Source organism: Punica granatum, chromosome 6 (genome assembly GCF_007655135.1).
Source record: "Punica granatum isolate Tunisia-2019 chromosome 6, ASM765513v2, whole genome shotgun sequence".
NCBI classification, from domain to species: Eukaryota; Viridiplantae; Streptophyta; class Magnoliopsida; order Myrtales; family Lythraceae; genus Punica; species Punica granatum.
The window spans coordinates 2,142,341-2,162,399 of record NC_045132.1 but is presented as its reverse complement, the minus strand read 5'-3'; the positions used below and the strand labels follow the sequence as shown (position 1 = coordinate 2,162,399).

The 20,059-nt window shown below is 35.1% G+C and overlaps 1 protein-coding gene, 1 long non-coding RNA gene and 1 other non-coding gene across 6 annotated transcripts; all 3 read right to left on the bottom strand.

The window, feature by feature from the left end:
* Positions 1 to 7,643, bottom strand: LOC116210205. Of its 4 annotated transcripts, XM_031544039.1 has the most exons (9): positions 7,499 to 7,639; positions 7,142 to 7,381; positions 5,671 to 5,893; positions 5,315 to 5,551; positions 3,651 to 3,766; positions 2,740 to 3,099; positions 2,381 to 2,591; positions 721 to 839; positions 1 to 452 (listed from the first exon to the last, which is right to left on the bottom strand). In XM_031544039.1, the coding sequence occupies exons 3-9, from the start codon at positions 5,806 to 5,808 to the stop codon at positions 95 to 97; spliced, it is 1,539 nt and encodes a 512-aa protein (XP_031399899.1). In that variant the 5' UTR covers positions 5,809 to 5,893; positions 7,142 to 7,381; positions 7,499 to 7,639; the 3' UTR covers positions 1 to 94. The 4 variants fall into 4 exon arrangements, with proteins under 4 accessions (XP_031399899.1, XP_031399900.1, XP_031399902.1 ...); XM_031544040.1 differs by having other exon boundaries at positions 5,671 to 5,886; positions 7,142 to 7,643; XM_031544042.1 differs by lacking the exon at positions 7,142 to 7,381 and having other exon boundaries at positions 7,499 to 7,642.
* TRNAF-GAA lies at positions 5,203 to 5,275 on the bottom strand. Its single transcript has one exon. It is a non-coding gene; the product is annotated as a tRNA-Phe (tRNA).
* A 7,643-nt stretch (positions 7,644 to 15,286) lies between the features above and the next one.
* Positions 15,287 to 15,736, bottom strand: LOC116210255. The gene is made up of 2 exons (XR_004157448.1): positions 15,617 to 15,736; positions 15,287 to 15,504 (listed from the first exon to the last, which is right to left on the bottom strand). It is a non-coding gene; the product is annotated as an uncharacterized LOC116210255 (long non-coding RNA).
* Positions 15,737 to 20,059: the final 4,323 nt, after the last annotated feature.

Here is a 20,059-nt window from a genome sequence, read left to right as displayed (position 1 = left end):
ATGACTAAAGCAATATCATCAACTATCTTACTAGGTCGATGTCGATATGTACAACATGGTATACCATACTTGGCTGTTCACCTATGACGGCATCTCATTTTGGCTTAAATGAGACTCCTCTAAGGACTAGCCCACCCTTCCAGTGCCCACTATGTTCATAAATGCGAAATTCCACTTCTCCTGCATTATTGGATGGCGTTTTAAATTTATGAAGTGCAATATCATGCCATGAACCTTTTGCATATGCACTGAGATCTACCGAGTCCTCCCATTGAGTTCCATCTGCCAATGTTATCTTGAAGTTAATTGGGATGAAGAATCCAAAACTTCTTCTCCCGATCTTGACATGGAGAACGATTTCATATTCTGTTTCTGGAGAGAGGTCAATTGTCTGGAGATTGCCCGCAATATCGAGCCAACAAACAGCTTTTAGTCGGGCCAATTCTTCTTCCCTGCAAAATTAATGAGTAAAGACTATGGCAGATGTTCAGGCATCTTTGGAAATCAAATGCATCTATTAATTTTCAGTCTCAAATTTATATCCTATATGGCTACGGATCGGTATACGAGTTCACATTTTTTTTTATATAGTAATAGTGCCTTCTATTAGCTTGTCTGATTGCGAGAGAGATCTTATTCTTGCATTAGACTGAAGTTTTATAGAATGGCATGAAGCAAAGAACTTCTCATATTACAAGCATAAGGACAGCAGTAAGGTACCTGTTACGTTTGTCCGGTTTCCAAGTCCAATACCTAGTATCGTTTCCCCATGCAATTGCAAAACCTCTTGCTAACACCATGAACATGTTCTTGTTCGATGCAGCATCAATCATGTACTTCTGCTAATAATCGAAAGCCAAATAAAAAAAAATCTAGGGCTTAGGAAGAACCGAAGAAACTTTAAAAGATCTAAACAATATTTAGACATAATAGGGTAAAATGCACATAACTTCCTTGTGATCTGGAAAAATGGCATTTAACCCCATTTATTGAGAATATATGCACTTAGCCTCATTTGACTTAATTGACCAATTATTATTTTTGAGAAAAATATCGATTGGGTTCATAACTTATGAATTTTTCTTTTCCAGTCCATACATTTAATTTTTTACTAAATAAAACAATCACATTTCATAAAATATTTGTATAAAGGCTTTTTAATATATTCTAAATTTTATAAATAAAAAATATTAAAAATAAAAATAAAAATAAGAAAGAATTTGGTCAAATAGAGAGGAAAAAGGCCTCCAATAATGTTTCTTGGGGCGGTGGTCATTAGTGAATCGTTGAGTGTAATACGCGTAAAAAAGAAAAACTAATTTCAGATACAAACTCAAAATAGCGTAAGAAAAATTTAGATATTTAGAACCCTAAATTTATTTTGAAATTTAAATTTGGGTAGGTTGGGTACCTATCCAATTTATTCAAAAATATGAGAACTGAATTAGGTATGAACTTCTGGAATTGAAATCGAGTGTTCAATTTTTTCTTCCGGTTGAATCTCGATTTTCGGACTTCTACTTTCATTCCTAGTGCCCTGCAATGGCCACCCCCTTCGCACTTTTTATTTGTCCTCTAGATCAAAGGTTTCAACAATTTTTATTATTTATTTTTAATTTTTACTCATTAAATAAAAAATAAAAATAATAAAGACTGTGTATGAATATTTTATGCAATGTGAACTTTATTTAGTAAAACAATAAATGCATGGACTAAAAAGGAAAAAACTAAGAGTTATGATCCTAATTAGTATTCCTCAAAAAATAATAATTTGGTCAACTAAGTCAAATGGGACTAAGTGTATATATTCTCAACAAATAGGGTTAAAAGTCATTTCTTCAAATATCAGCGGAGGGTTAATGCATTTGACCATAAACTATATCTTGTACAGTCCTGGATGATCAATCCATGACTTGTTGATATGGTTGTCGATTATGCAAAGTACATAACCATTTATCATGCTCTTTTGATTAACTTTTGAGTATATCTGTCAATAAACAAGACAGTTAACTCATTAAAAAAAAAAGCATCAACTACATATCTTACTTATATGACATGGAATTCGTCCTCGAAGATGGTTAGTTTTCTAGTAGTAATGATTAGTCATTCTCATTCATCTATGTCATTTCAGTTTAACAGATGAAGTCGCTAAATTTTCTAAACTTGAGGGCTAAAGTAACCAAAAAATATGTTAATGATCACCAAGATAGGTAGGAAGACGGTCAAAGATTGAGGATCAAAACTATGCATTTTCATAGTCACGAAATATTTTAGAAAAAAATTAAGATCTAGAAAACGTCACTTTTGTTATCGAAAAAAAAAATGTAAATGGAAAAATGAAATTTCACTTCGCCACGAATGGCAACCGCACGCCGCTTACCTTGGTTTTTCTGTCCAATAGCACTCCCTCTTCAAGCCGAGCATGGAGCCCATCTGCTGATGATCCTTCAACTGCATCGGCACGTGTCAAAATGGCCCACGATTGTGGGTGGTTGTTTTGACTTTTCTGTTTTCTTGACCAATTTCCCTTCTCCATCTTCTGATCTTCCATTCTTTCACCTTGTTGTCGATGTGAGCCGATGCAATTATCACTTATGATCATTATTATGTGTATGCCATGGAAACATGACCCAATTAGTTCAGTAACTCAATAATAAAGCTCTCATCAGTACCTGAAAATTTGTCCCTTCAAGTATTTTACATAAACATAAAGTAAATTTTTTCGGTCATCTAACTTACGCTATTGGCATGAGTGAAACGGCTCTGATGACAAGCCCACCCTTCCATTGCCCCGTGACAACTTCATAAATTCGAAATTCGACTTGCCCCACATTTTTCGGGGACATCTTGAATTTGTGTAGAATGAGATTCTGGCATGATCCTCTTGCATATGCCGCAAAATCTACCGTGCCGGTTCGCTTGGTTCCGTCAGGAAGTGCGATGTTGAAGTTCACTGGCACGGGAAACCCATAGATGCTACTTTCCATCTTAAAGTCAAGAACGATTTTATAATCTATGTTGGGTGAAAGGTCCACTGTTCGAAACTTTCCTGAAATATCTAGCCAACCTACGGCTTCCAGCTCGGCCACTTCGATAGCGCTGCAAAGAAAAGAATAGTAAGTCAATTTTGGAAAACAAAAGAGAAAAGCAGACTCGAAAATACACGTTTCGTATGGATTGATTTTTCTTTTTTTTGGATAACGAGGGGTTCCGGGTTTTGCCCTTAATCTCCACAGTATAATGAATACATTGTAAGTATACAGGACAAGTCAGTCCGGCCACACTTGTCGTGCAAGTAATCCAATAACGATTATTCTCATGCTTGGTTTATGAAGTGTGGATAGAATATTGAATGAGAATGTAATGGAATTAACGTACAGAATGCAACCAATTTGTACGGTGATTTCATACCAGTTGCATTCCATTCCACTGTAAGAAATTACTAGGTTTCGCAATTAAAATCACAAAAATTTTAACTTTAATTTTAACTCAACGCACTACACAATCATTTATCCTTTTTCACTATCAAAATCAAAATTACTTTTACTCTGAAATCAAACGCACTAGTGACAAGATCCAAAAGGAAATTAACAAAGAAAAAAAAAAATATATATATATATATGTAGATATATAGATATAGATATATATACCTGTTATGTTCGTCCTGTTTCCAACTCCAGTACCTACTGTCGCTACCCGACGTGATTGCAAGGCCTCTTGGTAATATCATGAATATGTTGTTCATATCTAAGTCAAGCTTGTACATCTGCAATAGATAAGAATGACAGTATAGATGAGCTGGGGAAACAATTACTAGCTAGAACCAATACTTATATCAAACTACGTAGGTTTAAATAAAAGGCTGGTGTGAACTTGAGACAAATAGGACTCTGTAATTTTTCGAGGGACAAATAATACCCCATTGTTCACTTTGTGAGACATAATGAACCTCACCATTAATTTTTTCGTCACCTTTGGTCTTCGAACTTCTCTTTTTTCCATTATTACCCTCAAACTTCATTTGTTTTTCAATTTGATCCTAAAATTCAAAATGAAAAAGGGGGAAGGGGCCGGGGCCGATGGTCGGCGACCCGGACCCCACCATCGAGGTCGCATGCACCCACCCCGCCCTCGAATCAATCAGAATATCGAATTTGAGATCTTGGTCGATTCGTGGGCTAGGGCCACCAATCGGAGACCCCGACCCCACCCTCGAGGTTTTCGACATCCTCTGTGGGTGTAGGCAACCTTGGTGGTGGGGTTAGGGTCGTTGATTGGCGGCCCAAGCCCCTTACCCCTTTTTTTTAATTTTAGGACCAAATTGAAAAGAAAAAATTGAAAATTTGAGGGTAATAATGATAAAAAAGAAAAGTTTGAGGACCAAAAGTGACAAAAAAATTAACGGTGAGGTCAATTATGTCTCACGAAGTGAATCACAAGGTGTTATTTGTCCCTAAAAAAAATCACATAATCCAATTTGTTTAAAGTTCAAACCATAATGGGAGTTCCTAAATAAAACTATGTGATAACATCATTGCAAATTACTTGCAATCAAGGTTGTCAAACCCAAATTTCTAGAACGATAGGTCCAAAAAATTGAAATGCAAAACTGAATAATAACAGGGTATGTTCATAGGTAAAAATAATATTCAAACCATTCCTCTCTATAAGTATAATTTCCACAAAAAAAAAACATTTACAGAGAAATGGAGCGTAATACAGTGATTAACACCTTCGCTTGGTAATCTAGAGGTTTCAGATTCGATTCTCATTAGTGGAACTACCATTACCCATTTATCTAGATTTCCTTTCCAGTTCCTTGTACTGAGTATAAGCCTCCTATTGTAACCGAAAATAAACATTTATTGTCTTTTTATATTCTCACACATTTGATTATGTAGAGGAAAACTACTGAGTTTGAAGGAAATTAATACTCATGTTTTTCCAGATACGCTTGTGCACTCCGTATAGTTTTGAGTTAATAATAAGACTTTGTAATTACGTATAGGTGGATATGAAAATTGAGAATAAAATGGTTAAATATTATTAACCAATAGACTCAAGATTTGGCTGAACAAAATCACATTTCTACACAAATTTATCATAGTTTATAATTTTCTTAGGAAGTTAACTCGGCATTGAAAAAAATCTGAATTGTAAAGTCTTCTTTTCTTTTTGAATAAGCGATAATAAAACTAAAAATGCGGTGAGCGTGGATCGAACACGCGACCTTCAGATCTTCAGTCTGACGCTCTCCCAACTGAGCTATCCCCGCTTATAATTGTAAAATAAAGATTCTAAGAGTCATTCTTACCATTTTCCTTTTGTTTAATAGCACCCCAGCGCGGAGCTGGCGGAGCATCTTCTCTCGTGAGGAGGTATCAACTGGATCGTCTGCAAGTGACAAAATGGACATTGTATTTGGTGGAGGGTTTCTCTGTTTTTTAGGCTTTGCCATACCACCTCCCTTCTTTGTGTTGTCTTCTAATGCAGTTTCTGTCGACACCAAGAACATCCTGTCAACGGATGATTCTTCACCCGCCATGCCCTTCTGCAACAGGGGCAACGGAGATGAGAAACAGTGGAAAAGATTGTAATAATGGAAGTCCAGCAGAAGAAAAAATATAAAGCCAAAATTTACGACTCGTGACTACATAGCAGTACTCTTGCCTTTGCGTTATCGGTCAGTTCAACTCCGCTGCCATGCTGATCACTTGACTCTTCTCTCGATGCCGATCTTAACTGCGGTATCATCGAACAGTTTCCATCTGCATCTTCCATGTAGATTTTGTCCGCTGAGTCGCTCATTTTGTAGTTGAATGCTGTAGTTCCCAAGTTTTCTCATATTTCGGAGGGTCCAGACTTCAACGGTGCAGCCTTCGCAAGCTGTTCACTACACTTATCATTAATTATGCAGTTATTCTTTGTTAATCAAAAGGAAGCCCATGCGTAGCACAGGTAGCAATATGTATCTAATGAATTTGGAAGAAGCAAAATATATATGGGTATCGACGGTATTGGAATGTAAAATACCTCTAAGATGTCTTATATATGCATGAGAAGATATCATTACATGATTTTTTTCTAATTTTTTCGGTGTACATCATTACTATTTCTTTTCTTTTTTTTTTCAGTAAGGTTGGAAACCTTCTTGCCCAAGTAATAAGAGGTAACTTTCAAAGAAAGTTTCTTGGCAATGCTCTGTCTTTTTTTTTTTTTGTGCCCTATTTCTTCCTTGAGCAGTACTCTTTGGTGACCCTTTGTTTGGCAGACTTTCACCAGTTTTTAATATTATTTCCCTATTTACCAAAAAAAAAAAAGAAGACGAAGAGGTAAACTGAATATTAAAAAAAAAGAATTAACAGTAAAAAAGACAATAGTAAGCGGACTTCAGGAAAAATGGAAAGAAGAAATTGAGGGAAAAAAGAATATTAAAATGACTCATGCAAAGTAGAAATATATGACGGAGAGGGGATAAAGTATGGGGTAAATTTTGAAAATGAAATAAAAAATAAAAAAAAATGAATGGGAAATGGTAATTGAAAAGAAACAGTCGCAGGAAAAACGAAATTATTAGTAAAAATTGAAATAAAAAAGAAATTCATTAGAAAAAATAGAGAAAATAAGAACAAAGGCTTGAACTTTTTTGTGATCAGATCTCTGTATTACAGCATTGAGTCCCTCACTGTGGACTAAATATAAAAGCTTATGAAACACACGTAAGAACAAAACCTGTTTACGTATAATTGGGTGGGGAAAAAGGTTGAATTTTCTTTCCTTTTCTTTTCTTTTTCCTATGAATAAAGCTGAATATTTTTTATACGATGCGTATAAACTCAAAAAATCATGAAGATCCGTTTTCATAACATAAGATGGTCATTAATATAAGTGTTTTTCGGACACAATCAAGCCTACTCCAGGCAGGGGTTAGACTTTAACTAATAATTAAACTTAGCTCACCTTATGGTCGTTGGAATAAAAAGTAAAATTAGAAGAAAGGATGTTTAGAGTAAATTTGGTTAGAGACATATGAACTCATTCTGCTAGTCATCTCCATTTTCTTCTTTTTTTTATTTTTCATAAGTGATCCCAAACTTTTGTTCTCTTTGAAGATCACCCCAACAGACCCTCTCTTTCTTACCGTGGTCTCTCTTCTTTTGCAAGCTCTCTACTTCTCCATTCCACACAGCCTAGGCCACGCTGCTCTTCCCTGACCTCTAGCTGCCTCGTTTGCACCATCATCTCCCCACGTCCGACTCCCAAAACCGGTTGGTCGATTCTGACCACCTCGACCTAGATCAAATAGATAGCTGGTGTGCTATGTCAGTGCTGGCAACATGGTCGGCTAAGGATGGCATGCAGGGCACCAGACGGGTGGCAGCTGGGAACCGATGGATGAGGTAGCGGGTTTAGAGACTTGGTTACGAGGGCGCAGACTATGGACAGGGTGGGCAAATTAAAAGATGAGAGACCATGGTAAGGGAGGAGGAATTCTTACATGAGAAGAGCCTATCACGTCATATGATACGATGAAGTATTACCACTAGAGAAAGAGTCGATTTGGGATGAATTCTACAAAGTACCAGGAAGCACCGTTTCTTGATTAGTTGCACTCAACCCTTTTATACAGATACGGATTTTTTATTTTTTTTATTTTTATTTTTTTCTTTTTTGGGATAAGTGATGAATTTCATTACCAGAGATACAGGGTTTTTATCTTTTTACAGAGGATAGACTGCTTTTGTTGAAGTGAACTCAATGGAGGATGTTTTCCTTTTCTTTAAATGAATTCTCGAATTTGCGTCTCGTAAATGGAAAAAATTCTTAATTAGAAAAATTTTATCCTTTAATGAATCAATTCAATTCAAACTAAATTTAATCGAAGCTTATTGTTTTCAAATATCAGGGTGGAAGGAAAAAAATCCTTTTATTGTAGGGAGTGGTGAACCTTTTTTCTAAAGAAAAGGATAAATGCAACAAGATGAATGTCTAATGGGAAAGTGTGAGTCCACCCTACAGAAAGAGAAAATAAAAACAAAAGGAAAATTTCGAAAACTGACAACTATGTGGCTTTGACGGTCAAAACAAAGAACATGAACCAATGACAGCACCCACAGTTGTCCTGGAGTATGGTCGAAATATGAAATGTCAGAAAGGAACTTCAAGATGTATTATATGTTAATATATACACCATTATTTTGCAATTGCAATAATACTTTGGAATATTCAATTACCGTTTGATTTTTGTTAGTTATTATAAGTTAATATCAAAGTATATATATTATTATTTGTTTGTAAGGTTGTCCTTGGAAACTTGTCTACACCTAACTAGCGCTCGGGTCCTGACCTGTTAGGTAGGAAATGTCCATGAGTTTGTGATATAACTACTCCTTGAATTCATTTTGGAAATTTTCAATTCTATATTATAACATATTCCATATATTTGATGACTTTTGTCATTAACCAAAAATTGATTTTTTTGGCACGAAAGCATATGTAAACTGTTACAACTTAAATTATTAAAAAAATATACGATTTGGCATAACAAAAAGAAAATTGCCAAGAAAGTGATTTTCATATCAAGTGCACGTCTCCTACGCAACTGACCGACCGATTTAGTGCAGTTAATAAGTAAATTACGTATGTGTGTGTGTATATATATATATATATATATATATGATATTCTCGGATATAATGCATCCGATTGTTATACTTGCTCATGGAGAAATACTGAAATAAAATTGTTAAAAAATAAGTACTGATTTTAGAATAAGTTAAAATATTTAGAGGAAATTAATTTAAAATTACTGAAAGTAAAAAAAAAATTATTATGCTTAAAACATAATAAGTATAAACAAATTTCATAAGCACCTCTTAACATGCCTGAAGAAATCACATTTGCAATAGCAATTTTGACCCAAATTATGATCCAAAAAATCTCACTAAACACCAAATTTACTTAAAATTATTTGAAAAACTTATTATAAAACAACTTACCACACTCCCAAACGAACTCTTAACCTCCTTTAAAGCAAGTGATTGACAACTCAATCTCAGTCACAGACTCATATAGATCCCATGGTCGATCCTTTCTTGACGCGGAGACCTCGGAAAACCATTCGCACTTGTGCAATTGCTCACAGATACACCCGATGTCAAAGACAGTGAGGCCGTACTGCCCAAAAATAAAATAGGTTTCTTCTCATTCATATCCACATACATCCATCTATATCTATATCTATATCCATATATAAAATAAAACATTCATATCTATATCCATCTATCTATATCTATATCTATATATAAAATAAAACAGGAGATGTAGCCATGGTCCTGAAAGCAACACGCCACCCTCTAGAAAACATTGCTAGAAATTACATAGTCATCCGGCTTGATGTTATGTTCCCGCGGAGATCAATTGTTTTAGAATATGAATCTAAAAGTCCCTCCAAAAAGTCGAGACATACCTAGTTTTGTTTGAAAAATGAACAATCATTATAGTTATATAATTCACTAAATAATATATTTTCAAAGAAATAGGATTTCAAAGAGTGTCACTTACCACAATTTGAAAATAAGAGATTTCATATTCAATTTTTACCGAAAGAACTCTCATGCTGCTTTATTTTGCATTGTTCCATCCCTGATAGGTCCATGAACTTTTCTTATGATTAAAGAAATTAATCTTTAATTTTGCTTGTACAGCACATATTCCCGTTTTATATATTATTAATTTTTTGTGAATTTATCTAATTCTCCGGATAAGAATGATTATGAGGATTAAAACCGGCAAGCAGTCGAAATTAAGGTAGATTAAATTACAAGTGGTTCAGTTCTTTTGCTCCAACCACATAAACTGGGAATAAAATAAAACCAAACATCAAAACACGGATTCAAATAATATCAATATTATATTATATTATATTATATCATGTCATGACATATCATATTGTATTATATTATATTATATTATATCCTATCCTATCCTATCGTATTATATTGTATTATATCTATTGTTTATTTTACTAATAAAATTGATGATGAATCTTAGGGGCACACGTCTTCCTCTCAATTTTTTCCTTTGAATTAAACAGATTTTTTTTTCAATTCAAAAACTCCAATAAACTTATCAATCTTTCACATTTACCCTTCTAATCCTTCCCAATATGTCTAATAACAATTTTCATATGTTTTTCTCCTCTCTTTCCGAGCACATCCTCCCCGGAAAAGATTTCAAAATAGAGCATACATGTGCTATTTCTATTGTAAAAAAGTTAAATTATAATTGTTTTACTGCATTGATAAATGTTTCACATCGTTGTTTGAAGTTCTATTTCTTTTAAAATACTTCCAACACATCAATTTCCTATTTCAAACAATTTTTGAAAAATTAAACTAACCCATTTCATGCATAACAAATAAAAATGAATCTAATTGGTACATATGTAGTTTTCCAGAGAAACTCGTTATATAGATATATATTTATACCCTTTCAATTTTTCCTCCTTTTTAGCTAACTAAAATTTCTCAATCATTTTTCTCGCTCTTTCATTTCATTGTCCAAAATAATTTAGAAAAGAGTACGTCGTATACTTCCAAGAAAATTGAATTATAATAATTTTTATTTCGGTCATATTCATATTTTTCACTGAATTGCAATATCATTGAGTTTCTATAGTTAATCCCCAACCGTGTCCACATACTACATTAATTTACTCTTGAGAAATTTTTTCTTGGGGCATTGTTGTTTTGATTGAGGCCATTTTCACAGCTCAAACGCATCCAACCAAAGTTGACCAAGACGACCCGAATACTCCATCCCTGCAACAGCGAAAAGAGCAATTAAGTTCTGGTTCAAGAGCGTGCTCTGACATGTACACTGATCATCTCGCAAATGCTAATCTTCGGATACTTTCCCAGTGCTCGTGTGATCTGGTTATAGTTTTCTTCGTTTTAGGCCATATAGAGCTCCCTCGAGATATCCGCATCTTTAAATACCGATGGATCCTCACATTACTATCACATGAAAAGGAGACCACCTTCAAGTTGTTTCCCTTTTGATCCCATTGTCACACACTCGAATAGCTATCTTTGAAATCTCTGTAATTATCAAAAAGAAGAGTAACAATCTTTGTAGACCCATTCTAAACCACAGTCGGGGTTTTCCTTTCCAGTGCCGTTGCATTGGTGTTCTTCTCAGACATCATCCCTCGCATTAGAAATAAGGATCCCCTACGTAATTTGTAAATTTGCCGAAATGCTGCCACGATTCGCGATTCTGTATGCAGTCTTTGCAAAGCTGTCTATAGGTCAGATCTGGACTCAATTTCAAATGCCGCTGCATTAATTCCTTTTTCTCGACAAAGAAATATACCTCTATGCATCTCAAGCCTAAACTCCTCATGTCCAATGTCCTTCTCACCAGGAGGGGAGGGGAGAGGGAGTGCTCCCTTACGTCGGTCTAGACGTACATCTCTCACATACGACTGGTCAACCAAATAATCTAATCTTTAACATATCTTCTTTGATTGAACAAGCTTCTCTTCCTCCTAGCAATAGTATGTGGTACGTTGCTTTATCAGTGGACAAGGTATTGGCTTATTAACCACGAAACCCATAGCTTGCAATGCAAGTAATAAAGCTCTTTCGTGAACAAAACTCCAATCATGGGGGTGCAGAAAGATGACATCTACTTATCGGCACTTGGAAGAATTATATTTATTGCCTGCTTCTAGCTAGCTAAGTGTCATCTCACCAGCGATGTTGTCCAGGCCGAAATAGTCCTGATTGCTGCCAGTCATGGATGTAGCAGTGAAAGCCAGCTTTACGCATGCCCGAAATAATAAACTACAATGAACCGATCTTTGGTCTTTCCTGTGCCAAAACACATCTGTCAAGCCTTAGCTTTTCATCTGACCACGAGACGTGTCCTCATAATTCTCGCTCAAGCATCGGCTTGGTCAATTCATCTGAACAAGCGGTGTAAGCAAGTGGCTGTGGAAATAGTCTCAACCTGCAACCAATTTTTTACTATCCTTGCCCCCAATCCGGCCCCACAATCCCCCGATTATTCGAAAGAAATTATACTGGCTTTAATATTGAAACCGCGTGCAACATTTTGACAAAGACATTTATTATTAATAAGCCATTAAAAAAAAAAGGTGAGCTTTTCAATCAGATATACTTGAAGAAATGTATAATTTCTTTTTTTTTTCCTTTTTTACGTAACTTATTCATGAGGAACAGGGCGGGAACACAGATTGAAACCGCGTGCAACATTTTGACAAAGACATTTATTATTAATAAGCCATTAAAAAAAAGGTGAGCTTTTCAATCAGATATACTTTAAGAAATGTATAATTTCTTTTTTTTTTCCCTTTTTTACGTAACTTATTCATGAGGAACAGGGCGGGAACACAGATTAGTCCACTGTATAAACACACTTCACGGGGAAAGAGTTGGTTAGATCTAGCTGAAATTAGGCAGGACGATGATATCGATTATATTTTTCTCTAGGAAAATCATACCAGCACATGGGTCACCCCAGATGCCCGTTTCAAGCCAAACTTTAAGTTTGAAATCCGATGGCGCTACTGTTATGCATGAATAGTTTGACATCAATATGATTATCCAAGTATTACTATACTATTGAAGCAGCAGAGGTGGGACAAAAAAAGAAAATAATTAAACAAATAAATATAGGCATTACCTCAACATCTAGAACCGAAAACCTGATGGGCCGGTGTGCTCTGTCTAATGTCGTGAAGATATGATCCGAGGTTGAGAGTAATGCTGTCAACTGCAAAATAAGATATTGCTATGCATGAATAATGTGACGTCAATCATCATCCAATTAATACCGTTGTATTAGCACAGATGGGCAACAAAAAGAAAAAAAAAATTGAACGAATAAAAAATGGCATTACCTCATCATCTGGAACCGAAACCTGATGGACCAGTGTGCTAATTATGTTTAAAACCGTGAAGATACCCGAGGTTGAGAATTATGCAGTCAGCTGCGAAATACGACAACACGAGAGCGAGCAAACAAAATCCAACATGATTACATCAAAACGGCTCAAATGTTCTATATGAGAGGGGGAAAAAAAAGAAGAGAGAGAGAGAGAGAGAGAGAGAGCCTTCATTAATTTCTGCTAGTTCTGATGGGCATATTTAAGCTTGGTTCGGCCCAACAAATAGGCAGTGGTGCCAGATGGGCTTTGGCCATGTATAGGATAAGCTTTTGGGATTTGCTAACTTGGGAACAGAAATGAGCCTGGGTACCCGTTTAACTCTTCTAGTGAGCAGCCTAATCGGGCTTAGTGCAACAATTGAGTTGGCTTGATACAATGTGTAGGCTGAGATATCAAGTGGATTATATTTTTTTGATACCATAGGGCTGGGACCGAGCTAATCGTTGGACTTACCGAAAACATCCCAAAGAGGTCATTTAGGAAAAGTATATTTTGGGCTTCAAAATTTCCCAAGGATCATCGAAAAATTTCCTCTCTGGGGCAATGTTATTTTGAAGCTCCTCGAGCCAAACTCCTGCCCGAGATGCTAAGATCTGAGGAAAGACCCGTTTCCTCTCAGGACGGGAGCCACAATGAAGTCCTGCGAACTGCCAAAACTCAATATATCTAACCCAATCCAACAGTTTTGTGCTTGTACGCTTTCCCCCTGCAAAGATTCCCCAACACCATCAAACCAGTCCATAAGAGACATCCACCATCAGTATAATTTGAATCTCTGCATCTGCCTGCGACCACATATAGGAGCTTGGCAGTGCCAAGGCCCCGAACAAGAACACCGCAGGACCAACGCCCAGCAACCCAAGGCCACGCGAGCCTCTAAAGACGGTCTAGGTGAATATGTTACTGGACGCCCAAATACCCTTCTACATCTAGAGCTTTGCAAGCATGTAAGAACTGTCAAAGAACAAAAGAAGTCACAGTCCTTCCTATTGCAAAAGAGAGGTAGAAAAATATCTATTTAATAATCATCAGGAGTTCCTGGAAGAGACTCTGCATTGACCGAACTGAGCATAAATCTGCCACATATACAGGAATAATCTAAGAAAGGGATGGATTTGTGTAGCTTCCCCTCCCTGTTTACTCTAGCAAGAGACGCACAGAAAAATTGTCCTCTCAATGTATCATCATATGACATGATACCACAGTCTGAAACCCATGTTTTTAGCTAATTCACATTCCAAACCTTTGCAAACAAGCAACCCCGAGCACACAGATATATATCAGGAGCTAATTAGAGAAGACAGGAAAGTAAAGCTTCATGAGGTGCTTTGTCAAATTTGAATGAACTACCACGCCACCCACTGAGTAATCCAGTAGCAGCAAGCACCAATCATCGCAACGGTAGGTTAAAAAACCACTCTCTCGTATCTGCTCCAAGTGCTATGACTAACATTACTTCCTTTATTCGAAAACGGCTTTCTCCTCCCAGACACCACCTCTTTTTTGTTTTTTTTTCCTCCTCTCTTTTTGGTATTTCAGACACCGTTTAAACTCATTTTTTTAAAAAAGTGCAATATACTCTCTCCCCCCTTGAGAGATCCAAACTAAATACACGGACAAATACCATACCTTCACACTAGCATTTCCTCTGATCTAAAGGGGCAAGATCTTCTCATCCTTTGAGAGGAATAGTACAACATCAGCACTTCACATATATTATTTCAATTCAAAATCGCACAACTAGAAAACCCCTTCCCCTATACATCCAAGCCTACTTTGTTTCTTTACATTAGGACATCCATTTTTGGGTTATATTCCCGTACTAATATCTCCTTTCTACTGCTTCAATTGCATATTTCACAGATATCATGCATCTGTATGACCTAATTCCTCGGGACAAGCACAAACACTGCATGTTCATAAGATTCTGTATAATTAATCTGACACAAATTGTGTGTAATGTAGATAGAGCATCCCATAAACTGAAAGCAGTCCCGCTCTGGTCTTGACACTGTTTGAGACCACCTATATATAGAACAAACTAGACGACATGACATGCATTGCCTTGTCAAGACTTTCTAACAATTCAGAGTTCTAAACAAGCAGCTAATAGCAAAAGACTGTCATGTAACATGGGCACAAATAACTTAGCTTCCAAGGCAAGGTAAACTTTAATCGCCTCCTCGATATCGTTTCACAAGAGCTCTGATTTGGAATTTAGATGTTGATCAAGTTTTTAGAGTGTTGGTGAAGGTAGGATATTCTTTTTAATGCGTATTGGGATCCAGAATTTGATTGATAGTCATTCAGTATTGAATAAAATCGTAAATATTCTTGTGATTAACATCTCACTGTTATTAAATATATGGTACAAGCTTTGAGGAGTCTCAGTGCAAATCTATGGAGCAGATTTACTACACGCTGATTGAGAAGATCTAACCTCGGTCCTGAAGGGTGGGTTCCTACTACCATCACCAACATCGTTGATCATACTCGAGCAATGCTTGAGCTGATGTAGCTGCTGCTGTGGCTGCGTTATAAGAGACAGAGAAAATGGTTTTCAGCCCCATCGAACAGTGGAGAGAGAGAGAGAGAGAGAGAGAGATGAAATATCTCCATGGAATGGAGGAGAAATTTCTGACCTCGAACGATTGCCAAAGAGGCTTCAGTCCATGGTGGTGTGAGAAGCTAAGGAGAAGCAGAGGAAGAGAGGCGAAGGACAGCGAGCAATGCAAAGTGTAAACCCTACGGTGTTAACGGTTGCGTGCATAATTTGACCAGCAATTTATTTATAATCACTATAATATATGCTTAGGTGAAAATCCTGATATGTTATACTTTACTATGGTAACACACATCTCACCTCACTGTTAGATCTGTCAAACAAGACTATATGCATTGGATCTCGCCAGGTTCCAGTTACTTAAAAAAATCTAGTAAAATAACTTGATTTTAAGTAAATTACACATTTTTTAGTACATTGCACGTATTTTAAGAAATAGTTAATTGTACTTATATTTGACATAGATTACACGGTTTTCGAACAGTTTTTATTAATTATTAGTAAATTACAAAGATTTTTGAGGGAGTTGTAGTTAAACTTTTAATGAAACTAGTAGGTAAGTGCGTGCGTTATATGCGTAGTATGATATATTAATGAAATAAGAATCAAAATTTATTTTATTATTATGCATGATGGTAATTAATAAATTATATAAAGTCATAAGGGAATATTTGACCTTGTTTTAGAGGATTTCCTCTAGTTCTTTCATTGATATTCGGTTGTATATCTCACTTCTTTTCTCTTAAAAATCTTTCTAGATAATTATTTTTCAAATATAAAATTTTCATAAAAAATTCATAAAAGAAAAAAGAATTTTCTTTTTTTTTTCTTACGAAATATTTGATTTTCTTAATTTGAATATAATGTATGGTCAAATAAAATTTGAATTTTGTTGGAAATTATATTTTTAAAAATTAAAATGAAATTAATCAGACCAGATAGTGGTCTTGTACCAAATAAACTAATGGCAAGCCACCTTTTTTCAAGAAATTAATTTTCTATAAAAAAAATACGAATACATGAGCTCTATTTTTATTTAACGTTTCCGATGAAAATTTCATCAACAAATATTTTCAGTTTTTAAAACGTTTTTAGCTAGAACTTTCTAACCTATTTTCGACAAAATTTCATTGGTAAGTTGTTTGAGTAATATCCTATTTTTAAAATATTTTGACATATTATGATATGATATTCTAATGAATATTTCATTGAAAACTCTTGAACTCATTTTAAATGAAATTTTTGTGGATAATAATCCATCAAAAATGTTGAAAGTTTCTTTACAATGACTTCCAATCTATATCACCCCATCATAATCATTTTGGGATATAACTTACTTATGCTTGTCCACTTATTTAGACCATAGCGAAATATAAATTTTGAAATCATGTTTCTTGCAACGAAATGTCCATTCCATACCTAGAATAAGGTTTATATAATGAAAGCATATACATCTATGCGACTAATGTATTTGAAGATCACCTAGGCTCGAACCTAGATTAGTCAAAACCCATTCAGCTTTTGAATATCAAATGGTGTAAATCAAAATATCAAAATAAAAGAGAAAAAGCTTTCTCTGGCGAAACATATTATTTTGCCCTTCTATTAGCGGAATGAACTAATTGGAAATGAAAATATGCAGTTGACTAATTACCATTGATTGAATCAACGAAAAAAAATGCAATAATTTGTCTTCCAAAGATGGGTAAGTACTCGTTAGATTTTAAAGTTTAATTTTACAACTGATAAAAGAGTGCGGAACTAACAAATAAGAATAAGATATAACGGATCATTTCTACGTAATGAATAAACAAAGAAAAATTGAGTTAAAAGAGTTATAAGATGGAAATTTTTCAAAAAGATGGAAATAAAAAATCCTCGAATTTTTCCCCAGAAAACTCCTTGAAATTGATTTTTTAAAAAAAGTAAATCTCCTCACTAAAGATATTGGAAAAATACTTCATCAAAAAAATTTAAAATACATCAATCTATTTAATCGTTGATTTCAAAAGACATATACATAGATATAATAGCATGTGTACATTCATCTTTTATCACGTCGCCCGACCAATGGTCGTCATAATCTTGGGGGGCAAGTCTTCTTCGTCTCCCACTCTATTAAATATCAGTTCTCGCTCCCTAGAAGAAACCTTTTGCAAGTGCCAATCAAATATAACCACGTCAGCGTCTATTGGGGAGAAATTGCGCTGCAAAATATTAAATTATTCTCTCTCCTCTCCCTCTTCTCGACTCTCTTCTCTATGACACTTCCCCTTCTAGAATCCAGGTTGTTGGCTTGGCACCAATTACCCCTGTCCTACCCAGCCTCTTCTAGTACATCTACACGTCATATCAGCAATTAGCCCCAGATCACGGCAACAAGCCCTCGGCGATGAGAATTCAGATCGCCTTAATGAGATGGCGGGATACTGATCTTGACAACGCTGAGTTGGCAATGGGTGGGGTGCGCTAAGCATCATGTCGGCAATGATAGCTTGGCCAAAACAAAGGGAAAGAGATGAGACGAAGAAGGATGTAGAGACGAATAGAATAGAGAGAGAAATGGAAAATGGATGATTTGGTGTTTTGATTTGAATCCAGCAAGTTTTCAATGTACTGTGTCACACGATTATTTCTGTCTATAAACATTTTAGATGAAAAACAAAACCTTTTGAAAAATAAACGCAAGACCCTACACATACCTGTGGAAAATTATTCTTCGATTGTTGATGCACGTCCTCATCGAATTTTGATCGTCTCTCTTAGACAATCTCTCCTTAAGAGAAATGCTTCTCTCATGGATAAAGAGTTCTCCAATTGTGAAACGTTGGAAAAAAAATTGCTTAAATTACTCGCCATACAATCCTCCCTATTTGAAAGAAGGATACTTTTCTATGTAAATTTTGCAAGACATAGCAAAATTTCTTATTGTATCTTTCAGGAAAATTGAGAGCAATTTGATTGTTGTTTTAAATGGAACATAATCGTACCATTACTTTAAGAATTAATAACATTAAAGTGGCTTTCTGAGAAGGGGCACCTTTACCTTTTCTTAGGAAGTGGAAGGGCATGTAGAGGTTTATTTTGTGCAAGAGGTAACTTTTCATGAAAAGACAAACACTAATTTGATACTAGGGTCTAATTAGGAATTATTAAACTAGGAACAAACAAATAAAAGGGGTAAAATGAATAATAAAAAAGGAACTTCATCCTTTTGTAAGTAGTATATATATGTATACATACATTATATTATTAATGTGCGTAGGATATAATTTACATGAAGAGGTACGTGCGGTTATATGTTAGAAAATTATAATTATATAAAAATATAGAGGGATATGATGCATACCTTTCAAAGTTGAAATGGTATTTTTAGAAAATAAAAATCAAGAAACACTTTAAAAGATTTATAATTTTCATTTTATTATTATACATGAATAGAGGAATTATTGTTGAAAATATGTATTTGGAATGAGTTAGATTTGTGTGAATGGCATGATATAAGTAAAAAAGTACGTGCGGTTATATTTCGGAGGAATACAATAGAGAGATATAGATGCATGCTTTTGAAAGTTTGAAGAGTATTTTTTGAAATGTAAATGTGGAGCCAAGAGCAAGTAAGTAGAAGCCGAAAAAAACGACATGTTAAAAGGAGTAGAATTAGAAATCTGAACATATTAGACTCTCAACACCTTTTATAGTGTGATTTTATTTATTTTATATTAGGTATAACTGAGTGATTTTATTATTAAGAAATAGTGATAGAGAGGTTCATATGCAGCGTGTCTTTTTAAATTAGGGAGGCACTACGATTTAATTGTGATGTAAGAGGTACAACTGGTAGCCGTAAGTGCAAAAATACTTCAATGAATTAATCTATAAGACACTATTTTTTATTTCAACGGACACTAATATAAGGGGTCGCATTATATTAAAATAGAAAAATGTCTTCATATATTGAATGAGTGAATGGAGTCTATGAAGATTTCTACATACATCGAATCGACAAAATATGAATTGAGAAAAGTGCCTACATATATGGAAGGATAAAATATGAATTTTGAAATGTGAAGAAACACAATAGTAAGTGCCAAATTTTTACATATGTAATAGATACTCAAATGTACCATGCCTCTACTTTTAATGATTACACTATATAATTCTCTCTCGGAAATCTTCAGGAACATATTGAAGTATTCGATGGCTTCCCGATACTTCCCTTGCCTTTGAAGTGATGCACCTGAAGACAAGTAGATTGGTCAAATAAAAGTGAAATTACGTTGGCTGCACTCAAGATATATTTGATCACAGAAGGCCTACAAAAGTTTTCCCCCCGTTTGTCAAGAAGGAAAGGGAAATGAAAGCTGGGAAAAGTTTCATTATTTTTTACCAAACATAGTGAATTTCGTGATACGGTCAATCTTAGGATCTCACTCGCTCAATCTCGAAACTATACCATGCTCTGCATATCTAGCAAGGTAAGTTGACGTACCTAACCTCTTACAGCTTTCTTCTACGAAAT

Bases quoted from the DNA above. Each gene is read 5' to 3' on its own strand.
- LOC116210205 (XM_031544040.1), bottom strand. From the start codon at position 5,808: ATGAGCGACTCAGCGGACAAAATCTACATGGAAGATGCAGATGGAAAC. The intron at 2,592-2,739 runs GTAAGTTAGATG...AATGATCATAAG, and splicing joins GTTTCACTCATGCCAATAGC to TGATAATTGCATCGGCTCAC. The intron at 453-720 runs GTACCTTACTGC...TTAATTTTGCAG, and splicing joins AAACCGGACAAACGTAACAG to GGAAGAAGAATTGGCCCGAC.